The following is a 16,218-nucleotide window of genomic DNA, read 5'->3' as shown; positions in this document are numbered from 1 at the left end:
AAATCTAAACATTTTATTAGTGAAACTTCAAATTCTTACATGAATTTTTTTTTTATTATAAATATATATATATATATTAATGTGAAGAGTTTAAACATTAAAAGAAATTTGTTAGAACTCCTTCTATACAAACATTTAAATGAAAATTTAAATTCTCTTTACAAAAATTTATTCTAGTTTTAATTATTTTATAATATTGTTTCCTGATAAAAAGGTCAATTTTTTATATTTTATGTTTTATGTTTTAATTTTTCTGTAACAGTTGAAGAAGAAAATAAGTGTTTTTTAAACCTTTCATTGGAAGAAAAAATTCAAATATTTTAATATACAATTTGTAAGTTCATAAATTTTTTCTGCTTCTTTTAGTTTTAATTTATCTAAATTTAATACAGTATAATAAATAAATAAAAAACATAATGTTTTTCTACTACTACTTAAATGTTTTTTTATTTTTTAAGCAGAAAAAAGCATTTTAAACACATAATTTTTTAGCTAAGTATTGCGTAGTACACACAATGCGTATTTAACTGGCAGTGCATACCTAAGAAATGCGTACTTAAGCAGGAAATTAAGAACAAAAATTAAATTGTGAACCCCTTATGAAAAATTTCTAGACACGCCCCTGGATCTGAACTAAGGTCATAACTGAGAGAACTAGTGTCATTTTAAACATCTGACCCAGTGTCATAACGATCTGACTTACTGTTATTAAGGCGACTGCAACCACCTGTAATAGTGTTATACCAATGTAACCTACGGCTATAACAATCTGACCCACTGACATTGTAACTAACTGACCTACTGGCGTTGTAGCCGTCTGTCCTAGTATTATTATGAGGTGCAGGTCTACTGTCGTTATAACTAAAAGGTCTATAATGGTTACGAGGGGTAAAGGACATGTTAGGGAGCGAATAGGGAAATATAAATGTTAATAATTTATTATTTTTGAGAAAAAAACAATTACTCAGTTTCACCGCAGAGCGGATTTTCAAATTGTAAATCTGTAGTAAAATAATAATGGTAAAAATGACAAACAATTAAAAATTGGTTTGAGTTAAGTTTTTTTACAAAAAAAATAATAAATAAGTTAAGAATTATATTGATGCTAAACAACTTTTAATTTAAAAACTATTAAATTATAGTCCATAAACAAAAACAATAAAACCATAGTATATTGTGGGGTATTGATATCTAATGGATTTAAAAAGACAAAACCTTTACAGAGTTAGAAATTATTGAGTAGTAGATAAATATTATTAAGCACATAATTCTAATAATAAATTTATAATGTAAAAATGTTTAAAATAAAATCAGGAAGTAAACATTAGAAAATTTATGAAAGCATTGTTGTTGTTAACACAGTTATATTATGATAACAAAGAATAAAATAGCTTTTTGTGAAAAATATTTGATAAGCGAAAAATAGAATGATGGTTAGATTTCAGATGTTAAATCTAAAAAATAAGATAAAAATAAAATATATTTAGTTGAGAAAAAATTAAATAAAGGAAGCATAATCTACTAATAATCGAATTACAGTAAAAAAAAATACTATAATAATAATTTACAACTGGAAATGGGTATGTTATAAAGCATGTACAATTTGTCTAATGTCTTAATGAAATATATTTTACTAATAAACAGACTTGTAAAAGAGAAAAAATATTTTTTTTTTAATATAATTTAAGGCTGAGAATGGGAATACTATTATAATGCATGTACAAATAATATAATATCTTAATAAAATGTATACCTATGTTAGATATAAACTATAAATATTCATTTAAGTAATGTGGGCATTGGGTTATCCGTTCGTTTCTCTTGTTTAAGGTTTTAATTTTGTCTGCTAGGGCTATATGGAGTCTTTCTAGGTTACATAAAATGCACATGTTAGTATGGTTTGAGTTAGATTTTACTGATTCTACTATTTTCCATTCAATTGAGTATTTTATATGGTTACTGTATAGTACCCATAGGTGATTTGTAAGTTGGGTAAAATTTTTGGGTTTGCTTTTAAAAGGTTTAGGGAAAGAGGTTTTGTGTTCAACATATCTAGACTTAAATGTTCTTTTGGTTGAACCAATGTAAATTTTGTGGTTATTTACGGATGTGGAAACCTTAGCTTGATATATGACGTTATTTAGGCAACACTTGTTATCCACGGGGCCGTTTGTTTTTGATCTACAATTACAAAGTTTTTTGTTTTTATCTGATTTTTCATGAGTTTTTTGTTGTGTGAATCTATAAGGGCCATAACATTTGGTGTGCAGCAGTGTGATATTTTTATACAATTTCTGTTAAGTTATGAATTTCTGTTAAGTTTGTGTTATAAATGTTGTAATGAACTGTTGCAAATTCCTTGCATTGTCATTGTTTAAACGTTGAGCTCAAGAGAGTATTTAGAGCTTTTTACGGTTGTATGAACGAGCCAATGAGAAGCATCTGACGAAATGTTAACTCGCATACAAACGAGCCAATGAGAATCAAGGCTCATGACGCAATGAAACATATGACAACACAGTTTCATGTGAGCAGTTAGAGTTAGTTTTGTGTGCAGCTGGAAGCAACAACTTATCTTGAACTTATTTTGAGAATGTTAATTGTAAGTATTTTTTTGTTTTAAAGTCAATATTTCAACTAGTGTTTAATTGTTTAAATATTTGAGCCAGATTTACATGCTTTATAGTTTATTAAACCTTTTACAGTTTATTGTTTACTAAAAGATTTATCTAATTTTTAGTCTGTTGTTTTAAGTCATTTGAGATGGATTTAAATAGCTACCAGCTCTTAAAGTGTTTATCATAGTAATTCACATTTTCATTATTTTGTTTGTATTGTTTTGTGGTTCTTTGTATAATAGATTCATCACTCCAAACTATCTTACCTGATTATATAAAGTAGCCTAGAATAGTATTAAGTATTTTATAGATAGAATCCACTGATAATTTACAAGTTAGCAGTTATAATTAGTTTAAAGTTATTATGTCCAACTTAGATAGTATAAATGATAAGTTGCCTGCAACGGGTCCTGAACACAAGCCTGTTAGAAGGTCACCCCGCCTGCAGGAAAAGTATGAAAAAAAAAGGTCAGGTTGACAATCTACCCACAGAAAGTCAACCTGACCCAACTAAGGCTTTAGGTGTTGGCCCACCAACATCTGTAGCCCACAATGTTATAATTTTATTAATGCGTTACTAAAAACTAAGTAATTATATGAATGCAATTTAACTCATAACTTGTGAATCGGCTTATAATAAAATAATATAAGGTCTTCGTAGCAAACTCTAAATAAGCTAAATAATAAAAATATTAAGTATATACTAATTTAAACGGTAAAAGGAAATCTAAAACTATTAAAGGAAGTTTTAGACTTTGCTAAAAAACAGATTTTAACTTAAATTAAAAATTTTAAACTATTTTTCGAAACCTGTGATTTTCTCAAAAGCTTATTTATTATTATTCAAAAGCTCAAGATAATATAAGTATGTTACAAAGTTTAAACAATTTTAACACACTAACGAATTTATCATAAACTTCTAAGAAATACTTGCAAGACACTAGAAAATGATATACAATTACTTACAAAATTCTTAAAAAGCGTAACGATATTACTAACTATCTTCAAACAGTTAATAAAAATACAAAAACAAATTTACTAACTAAGTAGTCAGCTAGACTCAATACTTGATACACGGATCTTGATACACGGATCACACGGTCCAATTGACCAAAAAAATGTACTGAAATAAAAAGTGCTGAATATAGGATGACCGTCAAATCGCTCGAACTGGAGATATATGAAATATAAAAATAACTTTGAAACTTTAAACTGTGACTTTAAACGTATTTAATGTCTTGCGAATTTGAAGCTCTGTTAACGAAAAAACGCATAGAACTAATAGAGCATAAAAAGTGCCAAATCAGCTAAACTCGTCGTATGTGCTGAATTGATTCGAGAAATTCGTTTTTCTTTCGGAAAAACTTTCATTTGCGCGAAAAATTTCCATACTTTAATTAAGTGCTTAAAACACACTTTTAAAGGCTGGAAAATGTCATTTTTTAATAAGACGGCAAATATTTTAGAGAATATGCTTTTATAAAAAGGACAGGTGGAAGACTGTCCTTACAATGCAAATTGAGTGGGAGCCGCGCGAAAGCAGCCAACCCACTAACAGATGTTTACGACCGAATTGCTCAATTTTGAACAATCGCAGAATTCAGCTTCACCAAATTGCAATGGTGAAGTCTCGCTTTAGACTAACTTCCTGCCTGATCACAGTTGAGTAGTTGTTGAGCAAGTTTTATTATGATATTTTTTGTGTTTGATCATTTGTTCTTTTGGTATGGTGACGTCACGATATCAAAATTTAATGACAACATAATAAGAAAAGAAATAAAAAAAAACAATTTTGTGCACTAAACAGGTTCTAAATCAGGGCTTGCCAAATTAAATTTCGTAATCGCCCATTTCGCAGAAATTTTATAATAATATCCCCCCCCCCCCCTTATAAGATATTGCTCCTCATCAGTTAAAAGCCCGTTTACTTTTTTGTCCCTATCTATTTAGTTAATACTGGCCCCTATGGGACAAGTATCGCACAATTTAAAAAGCTATATATTAAAAAAACAAACTAAACAGAATATATTTTTTTTTTGGTTGTTAAAAGTTATCAATTAGAAATCATAAATTTTATTTAGGTTAACCATATATCAAATCTTACTATAAGAGGTTAAATTTATTTTACAAAAATTATTTCTGTAGTTACTAAAACTTAAAAACTTGTTCTAAACGTATTTTGTTAAGTTTTTTTAGTTAATTAGTTATTAATATTTACAAAAGTTAGTTCATCAATAGTAAATAATAAACTTTTTTTCATAAAGAGATAATTGTATTAGAAATATTTTTATTAGGAAATCTAAAGCTAATCAACGTAAATACTTTTATATGAAAAGTTAAAAGAGTACGAATAATTTTTTACAAAGTTGTTAAAACATCTATATTAAACTTGAAAGAGTTAGTGGTCAAAGTATTAACACATTATTATTACTTAAGCAGAAAAACTTAAATTTAGAATATTTCAATATATATAAATAGTCTGAATTCTTTTATTTAGTTCTAATTCATTGTAAAGTTTTAAGTAGTAATTTGAATAATAAAATAATTGAAAACAAAAAACATAAACACATTTATTAGCAAAAAAACTACATTAGTTATAATTTATTGAACAACAATAATAAAAATTTCAAAATATTTGATCCTAAGACCTGATGCACGAAGAACCTTTCGGTTATCGAGTCGCACACAATAGATCCCTTTTAACGTCTTGTCAAGGACATTATTTAAATGAATACTTAAAATAAAATAATTTACAAAGTAACAATCAAAAATTATGAAATTAAGCAAACTTGACTTTTTTTTACTTAACTATATAATTTGAGTATGTTTTTTATAAGTTTTAAAAAAAGTTATGGTGTTTTAATAGCTATAGTTATTAATTATATCTAAAATTAAAGTTTTAACGGTAAAGTTTGAAACAGTTTTTTTAATGTAGGAATAGTTTTCGTTTGTTAAGGTTTAAAATTTTTAACGTTTAACCTTTTTATATTCATAAATACTTTAATGTTTTAAATTTTAGAACAAAAACAAAAAAAACTCATTAGCAAAATTGTAATGAAATGATCTTTTAATAAAAACAAAAAACCTGAAACCTAATTGAGATAATACTTAAAATTTTGACAAAAAAGCTCAATTTTATTTGTTTTTCACAAGTAGTCTAAAAGCTAAAAGATAATCGCGGGTCATAGGTTTTCCACTAGTCTGAAAGAACTTTTTACTTTAGTAGCTAATTTAGCTTATACATAGTTCTAGTTTCTGTTACATATTTTCTCTTGTAGTTTAAAAATAAGTTCTTTAAAATTTATAGAGCTATTTTAGTATCAAAAACAATTGTTTTTTTATCAGTTCTCGAAATTAAAATGAAATCTATTTTCAACGTAGTGCAGTATACAACAAAGTCAAAGTAATTTTTGAAGTTACACAGAATATATCTATAAACAGTAAGGGATTAATAGTAGAATATTTAAAGATCTAAATACAGATTGCTTACTTATTTTTTATATACTATAAATCTAATAAAAAAGTTAGAAATTTTAAATATAATGAGAAAACTAAGATCAGTAAAAGTAAGTATGACTCAAAAAATGATTTTCTTAAAACGTTCTATTACATCGATGTAGAAATAGTTTGAAGTTATAGCTAACGTGGCTTGAAACTATATACAGAGATGTTTTAGAAGTTTTTAATAGTAGCTTGAGATACATTAGTTATAATTATAATAAAGATTTTAAATGCTTTTGTTGTTACTTGAAAATTTTTAGATTTTAAAATTTTTATCAAATACTGAACGTTGAGCATGAATTCAACTATATTTCGAGCAATATTTTTAGTAGCTATTCTAGCTTTTACTACTATAAAAGGTAAGTTATAACTACATTCTACTTTTGAAAAAAGTATAAAACTGACAACTGTTTTTTTTTTGATGTTTTTTATTTTTAAAACTTGTTTTTTTTTTATAAGCATTCATTTTAAAAGTATTTAAAAAAAAACTTTCTTATTTTGTAAAGCAAATTAAAAAAAATAAAAGTATATATCAGATTATTAAACTTTACAGGATAAACAAAACAATAAATCAAAATTTTGTCTATATTTTATTGGTTTTATTTTCCACTACGAGTGAACATTTACAAAAAAAATAATGCAGTGTTTTTATCTATAAGCTATATCCAACTTCATAAAAATTAAGCTTCTTTTAGCTGTTTTTAAAATATAGTATACTTTTTATACTTAAATTTTAATTGCTAAATTGTGTAAAATATTTACTTCGTTTTATTATAAATTGTTGATTTGTTTAGTTTAGGGATTTAACTATTGCATTTTAACACTTTCATGTTTTTTATTTCGATAAATACGAAAATTTTTAGTCTTCTGTTTCTTCGAATCTAAAAGTTTTATAATAATGCCCTTTAGCAAACAAAACATTAATAGAGCAAAGGTTGACTTTTTTTCAATTGAATTTTTCTTTATAAGATTTTTCATTTTTTTCCAGCTGACAAGGAGTGTGGAGTTGTGAAGGTTCAGAAACCTCCAAAAGGCGCAGATGATGAAAATTACTACGGAAAAGTGCCTTGGATGGTCGCTTTGGAAGAAGACGGGTTTGCTAATATTTGATATTGTTTAATTTAACTTTCCACTTGGTAAAAGTTTATTCATAAAATATTTATTACTTCAGAAAGCGGCAATGCGGAGCCACGCTGGTTTCTACTAAATGGGTGGCAACTGCGGCACATTGCGTTTACAGAAGGTAGATTGAGTTTTGCATAATTGTAGATTTTACATTTTTATAAATATACAAAATATTTTATAAAAATTATTCTTGAGCTGAAATCTTTAGCAATTGTCAAGATTATATTTTTATTTATGAAATGAGCAAACCTTTAGTTGAAAAACTTCACTCTCATAACAACATTTCTGAACAGCTTCTTAAACGACAACAAGAAGTTCGAGTTCAAGCTCGTAGCAGGGGACTTTATGGCGTTTTCTGACGACAAATACGAACAAAATCGTCGCGCGATCAGGGTCGTTGTCCATCCTGAATTTTCTCACATCACCCTCGAGAACGACATCGCTTTATTGGGTATTTATTCTAATGCATTTACATTACATGGTGCGCCTATATAAACGACCTTAAAAATCTATAAGTTAAATTTTATAAGATAGACTTTGGTAAGTTTAATTATATATTTTTTAAAAGCTTAGTGATAAAAAACGAACGTTTAATTTACTACGAAAACAAAATTTTCTAGTAAATAAATTACTGCTTAAACTACAAAGTGCATAACTGTTTTGCTGGCATAAAAATGATTTTATCAACAGAACTAGAAGAGAAGTTCTACGTAACAAATTTTGTTAGACCCGCTTGCTTACCTGACGTTGACGAAACACCTTTTCCTTTTTCAGACTGCACATTTTCTGGTTAATATTCGAACTACTTTACATTTAAAATATATTTCAAATACTCACTAATGTGTTAGTTTTTAATTTCAAAACTAACTCAATACATTTATGATTACCTTGTCAATATTGCAAATAATATTTTGTTCAACAAGTAAGTATTCATAACTTTTCGGTTGTCCATGAGCTTTTCTATATAGATGTAACTAAAAATTTATCTGCCGTAAAATCTTAAACTCGAACTTCGATTAACCGACCAACAGGATGGGGGTTCGCGAACAGGAACACGCGAGCGAACAAGATGAAGATGTTCGAGATGCCAGTTCACCCGCAGAAGCACTGCGAGCTTATATACCATCCGCGCGAGGGCAGAATGAGCAGGTTCGACCACAAGATGATGTGCGCTGGTAGAGTATTGTCACGTCAAAAAACATGCAAGGTGAAGCTTGTTTATGTACTCTAAAAACTTTTAGAACTTTCTACTTAACAACTTGCCTATAGTATTGCTATCGAATAAAGTTTTATTTTAAACTAACACTTACAAACACAGCATTTAGTTTTTTTAGCGTTTGGGCGTATAGTTATCACACCGTTAAATCTGAATTTTTATAAAGTATGTATTAGGTAAACTTAAAAAGCTACATGGTAAAATATTGCTGATGAATTTTCAAATAATCATCAAAAACTACAAAATACAGCTTTTAAGATTTCAACTTAGCTGAGTAATACTTCAAAAAACTAAATTTTGCAAGAAACTTAGTTTTTACCATTATTTTAATTATTTTTGTAAAAGGTATAAAATTAGAACGTCTTTGTAAAGGTATTTAACAATGCTTATTTAAGATTACGGAATTCACAACTAAATGAAATCTTAAACTTATTTGCAAACGTTTGTAACATATTTTAAATTAAATGTAAAAATAATTTAAGTTTAAACTTAAAAGTATTACTAAAACTATAGCGTCATCCAAAAACTTCATACTTTACAAAAATTAAAGTTTTTATAAAAAAATATAGCTTCTTCAATTAAGAATAACTTCTTATAATTTCATTAAATATAAATTTAACATTCAATGTTTAACATTCAAACATTCTTCAGGGTGACAGCGGCGGTCCGTTGACTTGCACGAGGCCCTCTAGCGGAGAGAAGGTTCTAGCAGGAGTTGTGTCTTACGCTTCAACTTGCAGGGATGAAAACTTGTTGCCGGTATTCACCAGAGTCGAAAGTCACATTGGATGGATCAACAATATCATAAGTAAATAATCTTGTTGTAATTAGCATATTATAACTGACTTCAAAGTTCTTCGTAAAATATATTTTAACTCATTCATATACATAAAGTTATACTACAGTTTGAGTTTAGGTGTCTCTAATGACCTACTTTTTATTGGTCATAAATCAATAAATATTTAAGTTTTAATAAACAGCAAATGTGTTTTTAAATTAAACAGTCTATGCAAATAATGTTTATCAACTAAAATGCCGTTAGTATGTTAACTTGCGTTTACAACAGTATATGTGGTGGAATTTAGTTAGAAGTATAAAAACATGTAGCACCATAAATCTTTACAACACTAAACAATCCTAACAAGTATTATTTTGTTTATAAACAAGTTTTTGTACATAATAGAATGTTTAACTCTAACATTAACATCTTTGAAACCTTTTGGTATTATTCGGAAAATATCAAATAGGTTAACGTGTTCTATTTTCTTATCAGGTAGTGAACCTGTGTACAACGATGATCCCTGTAAATGGAGAGGAGTGGTAAAGATCAACATCCGAAACGACGAGATAAAAAATCCGAACTACGGAAAATCAAAGTACTCTCGAAACCGCGATTGTTCGTGGCGGTATGACGTAAGCTGTGTTTTATTTGTGTTTAAAGTATTACTTTTGAATATTTTGTTGCTTATTAACTATTTTGAATACATTTTTTAGAAAATCAGTAGCTTGTGTCTTTATAGGTAAGCTGCAAAAACGTTATACGTTTTTTATCTTAAGATAATAACTTTAGTTAATTATTTAGTTTTTAAAAAAATGATAGTGTTTGTTTATTAATTTTCAAAATATCTTACTTTGTTTAAATTCAAAAATCTTTAATGCTTATAGAATTTTTAAACAATAATAGATAAAAACCCTTATGAAATAAGCTTTTCAAAATTTTTATTGCCACAAAATTTTAAACTACTTCAGTTAGTAGGCTTAAAAAATTTTCTCAATATTTGACTTATCACACGGTCTTACGAAATTTTCAAGTACCAGAAACCTTAAAAACGTGTGATTAGTTTGATACGGAGAAAAATTTTAACTGGGTTATTTACTTAATTCTGTAAATGTTAGTAAAGTTATATCGAACTTGTTTGATTAAAGAACTTTTAACTACTTATATGTCTATAGATATAATTTTTGTAGTTGAGTATGTTTAACAAAAACAAAATCAAACTTTGAAAACAGCTTAATAGGTATAAAAAGTTAAAAATTGTTTTTAAAAATATTGTCTTACATAGTTTATTGAAAAAAACATATGCTTGTCTTTTATTTTGAGAAAAACTTTTTTAACTATTAGCGTTGTCTTCAAATATCATAAGATAGTTGAGTATTAAATGAAATTTACTTATAAAAAATTATCTTTAATGCGGAAGCTATCAAAATCGTTACTCTTATATTTTTCTTTTAGCAAAGCCTCTGCACTTTCAACGTTGACCAATTGATCTTAAAACTACTTTTCTTTTATATTACAGCTATCAAAGTACAGAGGGAGAGAAATTTTAATTAAAGTAGACAGTTTTGAGGTTGATGTGCAAAACTCAGGTGATTGTGATCGTGATAGGTTATCTATTTACACTGGAGAACACTACGACCAGCTTTATGGTAAGAAATAAAATAAAAACTTTTTTTTAATTACGTAATTTTTAAAAGGAATAAAAAAGAAATAAATGCAGAATGTTTTGTAAAAAAAAACTATAACAAAAAACTGTGATACTGTGAATTTCATAAGGTTAGCTACAGTTGAAATGTTGCGAAAAGCCTTTAGTTCTTTTTTATTTGTATTTAAATCTTAATACAAAGGTAGTTTTTAATTGTTTATTCAACGATAAAAAAAGCGCTCAAAAAGTTTGGTCTAAGGACCTGGTGTGCAAAGGAACCTTTCGGTTGTCAAGTCATACACCATATGCTTATAAAATTTCTTACGAGCTATTACACATAGTTTTTTTTAACAATTAAATATTTAAATCTTTAGTGATAAACAATCAGTTGAACGAAAATAATAATGAAAGAAAATAAAACTAAACGAAAGTTAACTGAATTTTATGTTTAATAATGTACTATGAATCTTGCTTAGTAACATATGAACTAAAAAATATATATAACACCTTAAATTGACTTTTAAATGTAGATAAACAACAATAATAACAAACGTGTGAATACTTGAATTATAGGTTACAACTTCTTTAAAGAAAGTAAAATGTAATACGCTGAAATTTTTTCTACGAAAGCTTTTTTTAATAAGTATTTTTGTTAAAAAAGTAACTTTTTATTTTATTTAATAATTAATCTCGAACATTAAAATCAATTTTACATTTAAACAGTTAAAAAAACTATTGTAAATTATTTTTAAGAATTTTAAAGAAGTGATTTTTACAATAACTGAACTTAACTTTTATAAAATATGAAGGTAAATACTGTAAAACTTATGCTTTTAATAAGAAAAAAAGATAATTTTAAACGGTAAAATAATATTGTAAACGAATTGCTTATGGTGTGCTTACAATTTGTTTAATTAGGTTATCTTCTACTATTTCTACTGTTAGTACCTTTCGTACCTTCTTAAAGTATATATACTAAGTTTGTTTTTTAAACTAAATTTTTTTAAGTTTCCTTTTCACTAGAAATTATTCAAAATAGTCTTATTACCAATCTAGCAAATGTTTCTTGCTATAAAGGCTTTAGATATAAACTGTTGCTAATTTTTGTAAATAACTTTTAAATGATTTTAATTATTATACTGTCATTTTATTACATAAGTTCTAAGTGGGCTTTGGAACTATCTTTAATTAAAAACATATTTAATATAAACTTAACTTTGATGTGTTTCTTTTTTTTTGTTAAATTAAAAGTAGTTGTAACTAATTTTATTTTATCATTTTGTTTCAACTAACTTTTAAAACATTTTTTCTTTAAAATATAATTAATTAGAGCTATTTTTTAAACTAGTTACCGTTTCTAAAAAAGTGATGATAACTTAATGTTTTTATATAGAAGCTAGTGAAGTTACCAAGAAGTATATGATATATGTCTTTTAGAATACAAAATTTTAACTTTTTATTGTTTATATTAATTGTTTAAACTTTTTTTTACAACAACAGACTAAAAACATAATATATGTAACTATCTTTGTTTCCTGTGTAGGTATTAACATAAAATCCAGCTAAAAACTTGAAGTTAAACCACGTTTTTTATTCATGCTTCGAAGTAGCTAATAGCCTAGGCGTTATTTTTTAGTCAGTAGAAAAAAATCATCTTTTTTCTTTTTAAGTTATGCAAAATACGAAACAATTTTTTAAGCAAGTATATTAACAGAAAACGAGACATTTTTATCTATTTAAGGCTTTCAATAGAAGTAAGAGTAAATTAAACGTAAGATCTAGTAATGCTTAATTATACAAACATAAAAATATTTAGTATAACATATACAAGTTGCTTTCAAAACTAAAAATAAAGAAAAACCAGTACAAATGTTTGATGTTATCAATCCTTAGCTATTTAAACTAGAAATTTAGACTCAAAAAACGCAAAATAGAAGAAAACCAGATATACAAAATTAAAAATTTTACGACGTAATTAATAACTTATTTAAGAATTCTAAAGCAAAAAATATATTTAAATTTAGACTAACAAACAAAGTCCACAAAACTTTAATAAGTTGCTTTTAAAACTTTTGAACTTAATATTTTATCTATTAAATTTTACAATTTTAAAGTTAGATAGCTGAGGATCGAAAAAGTGAAACATTTGTATTAATTATTTTTTAGTTTTGCTTTATAGTTAAACCTACACAAAAGCCTGTTCCATTGGGCTCTCAGTGTACAAAGCAGAAACTCATTTTGTTGTTTAAACTGTATTCTATATATTTTATTTTAACACCAGGTTTTAACTGTTAACTTATTTCATTTAAATACATTTAACAAAACTTAGAACAAGGTTTAAAAAAAAAAAACACTTAGATTTGTATTAACTTGCTTGTAAAGAATAAAGTATTAGTTTTTTTCACGATTTTGTTTAAAATACAATGTAAAATATTGCTCATTAGTTTTTTTTTTCTACAGGAAGTTACTGTGGAAAATCTTTAGCAAACAAAACAATTCGTGTTTTGAACAAAACGGGATCGCTTAGGTTTCATTTCTTAACTGATAACAGTATTCATTACAAGGGGTTTAAGTTACGGTTCAGAGTAGTTTAAACTTGTTTTTAACTATTGAAAGTTTTTTTTATATTGTCTTACAAAAAATTAAAACTTTCTAATGTTAATTATTTAAATAAAACTTAGTAAGCTTTGATTTTACATTGTATTGTATTAGTTTGGTATGCTTCTAATAAACTATCAATAACTGTAATGCGTTTTATTTTTTGATTCTATGTAAAGCTAAATAGTTCAAGTACAATTTTATTACTCTAAAAAACTGTTTTTAAAAACTGTTTTTGTAGACTTAGTATTCTTGCCGAGTAGTTTTACAATAGCATTTAATGCTATGAAATGCTGTTTTTAAGTTTTTACTTATTCAGCACTTTGATAAGTATTATTTTTAAATTTGAAAAAAATTAAAAACAAACATTTTATAAATTACAATTGAATTTTCAAAATTTCAAGTATATATTTAACTATTTAGTGAGTTCTTGGATTAAACTTTTAGAGCGTTTATTTTTTGTTGATTAATAAACAATTATTTTTAGCTTAGGATCATAAGCTAAAGTATTGTAGCTAATGTTAAATTGTTTTCATAGCACGAACAATATAAATGAAGCTTCCTAAAATGTAGAGGCTCTTAATACTTTATTGCACTAAGTTTATCAAAACATACGCATTGCGGTCTAACTATAATTAAAAGTTTAAATATTTGGATCAAGGGTCGGCAAACTGCAGCCCGCGGGCCACATGCGGCCCATGAAGGGTAAAAGTAAGGCCCGCGAGCATGTTTTTTTAATGGGATGCGGCTTATGAAAGGTACAACCTGCATCCCGCAAAATGCACACTGAATATTCTGAGGTTAGAAATGAATGGCAAAAAAAGGAAGTCTATTTCTGCCGACCCCTTGTCTAGATTCTCGTGTAATGCAGTTGTGTAAAAAATTATATAAATAAAAAACAAAGTGGTAACTAGCATTGATTTGAAATAATATACCTTTTTTAGTAAATCAAAATATAGTCATAGGGCTCGCGCTTAACAAATGCATTTTGTTTTTTAATGTTTTAGCATTTATAAACAAAAAGTATTAAATTATATTCAATTCGGTAAAGCTAAATGTTGTTTTCAAAATTGTTTATAATATTTGTAACTATAAATATTATAGTTTGAGAATTACTGTATTTCTTTAACTAAAAGATTAAAAAAGTAACCAAATGAATAGTTCCAAAAAAAGTTTGCAGAAAACTAGTATCCAGATTTACTTTTAAATTTTGCTTAAATTTCTACCAGCTATGTATAAGAAAAACCTCAATACTGTAACTTTATTAATTATATAATTTAGTATTTTGATCTTAGGTTTTTTTTAATATATATACTTATAGATACACATAGTTAGATAACATTTTTTGTAAAACTAAGTACTTTCTGACAAAAAAAACATCAACAGTTTACTTTTTAGTTTTGACATCAAAATTTGGTCTTCATTCTAAAAACAAATAACTTGTTTTATTGTACACTAAAAATCTCTTAAATAAATAAAAATAAAACATGTTCTCACTAATTTTCTTAATTTTTAAAATTTAAACTAATTTGGTTAAAATAATGTAATCAAGACATAAAATTAAACTAAGTTTTAGCTATGTTATAAGTTACAAGCTCAGTAATACAATTATTTACGTATGAAAAATTAAAAAACGATTTACTAGTGATTTTGCATAACTACAAGTGGAAACACTACCAGTGGTTATAAGTTACAATAAACATTTTGATTTTTAAACTGAGAAAAATTTTGTTAGCTTCAGTGAATTCATCTAAAGCTCTTTAATTTTCAAAGAAAACAAAGTTCTACTAGTTTATTTAAAGTGGTTTAAATATAATTTATATAAAAATTAGTAATGCAGGTATAATGTTAAAAACCAAGTTAAGAATTTAAAAAGCGTAATAATCAAAGTCTTACCAAAGTCTTTATTTAAGCTTTTATAGTTTTAAAAAGACTAATCAATGATTTACTTTTGATTTTAGTATTTTAAACCAACATATTTACAATATATTTTAATGGTATCATTAACACCTAGTAGAAGTATGAACTTATTATGTTGGACAAGTTTAAAACTTAATACATTGGTTTAAACTGATATTTTTTGTTATAAATAATGTTCGCGTCAGCATCTTAACAAAAACACGATGCTAACATACAAAAAAAATGCAATCACCTTTATGCGTTCCTAAGCTGTAATAACAACACGAAAAAGTTGTTTTATTAAGAGACAAAGTATTCCTTTTACAAGCAACTTACTGACTTCCGCGCGACTTTGGAAACGAAATTTTCAAACACAAAAAAAAAATATATATAAATCTTTGTCGTATCCTAAAAATCAAAATAGTTAGAGGGAAACATATAAAAATTTATACGTAAAACTATCAAATATTTAAGAAATATGAGGAACAACAGTAGTATTTATAGTTGTTGTTTGTGCTGTTGTATAGCTACAAGATCACAATTATGGTACAGATTATCAGTTTAAAAAGTATTTTATTTCAGATAATGAGAGAGTAAGAATAATAATCTTAATTCAAAACAATTATTAATAAATTTTATGTAAAGATTCATATTAATAGCACATTTAAAGTTTCCAATGTGTATGAAATTTAAACTGTTTTCTGCTCTGAAGTTTATATTTTTGGCTCTAAGATTCTTTATTAATAATCATATTTAGTTGGTATATCTTAATTAATTCCTTTCCTAAATAGTACTTTAGCTGGTCTATTTAAAAAATAAACTTAATAAAAACTTTATA

At 26.1% G+C, this 16,218-nt stretch overlaps 1 protein-coding gene across 1 annotated transcript; it reads left to right on the top strand.

The window, feature by feature from the left end:
* The first annotated feature begins 6,414 nt into the window (after positions 1-6,414).
* On the top strand, positions 6,415-13,477 carry LOC145838951 (chymotrypsinogen B-like). The gene is made up of 10 exons (XM_082946569.1): positions 6,415-6,478; positions 7,108-7,213; positions 7,291-7,362; positions 7,538-7,695; positions 7,935-8,033; positions 8,276-8,451; positions 9,112-9,268; positions 9,734-9,873; positions 10,758-10,887; positions 13,344-13,477. The coding sequence occupies exons 1-10, from the start codon at positions 6,415-6,417 to the stop codon at positions 13,475-13,477; spliced, it is 1,236 nt and encodes a 411-aa protein (XP_082802695.1).
* The last annotated feature ends 2,741 nt before the right edge of the window (positions 13,478-16,218 follow it).

This window comes from Thalia democratica, chromosome 6, assembly GCF_965202585.1.
Source record: "Thalia democratica chromosome 6, ktThaDemo2.hap1.1, whole genome shotgun sequence".
Classification (NCBI taxonomy): domain Eukaryota; kingdom Metazoa; phylum Chordata; class Thaliacea; order Salpida; family Salpidae; genus Thalia; species Thalia democratica.
Note: the sequence above shows the minus strand (reverse complement) of the source record. Positions and strands in the feature narration are given on the sequence as shown.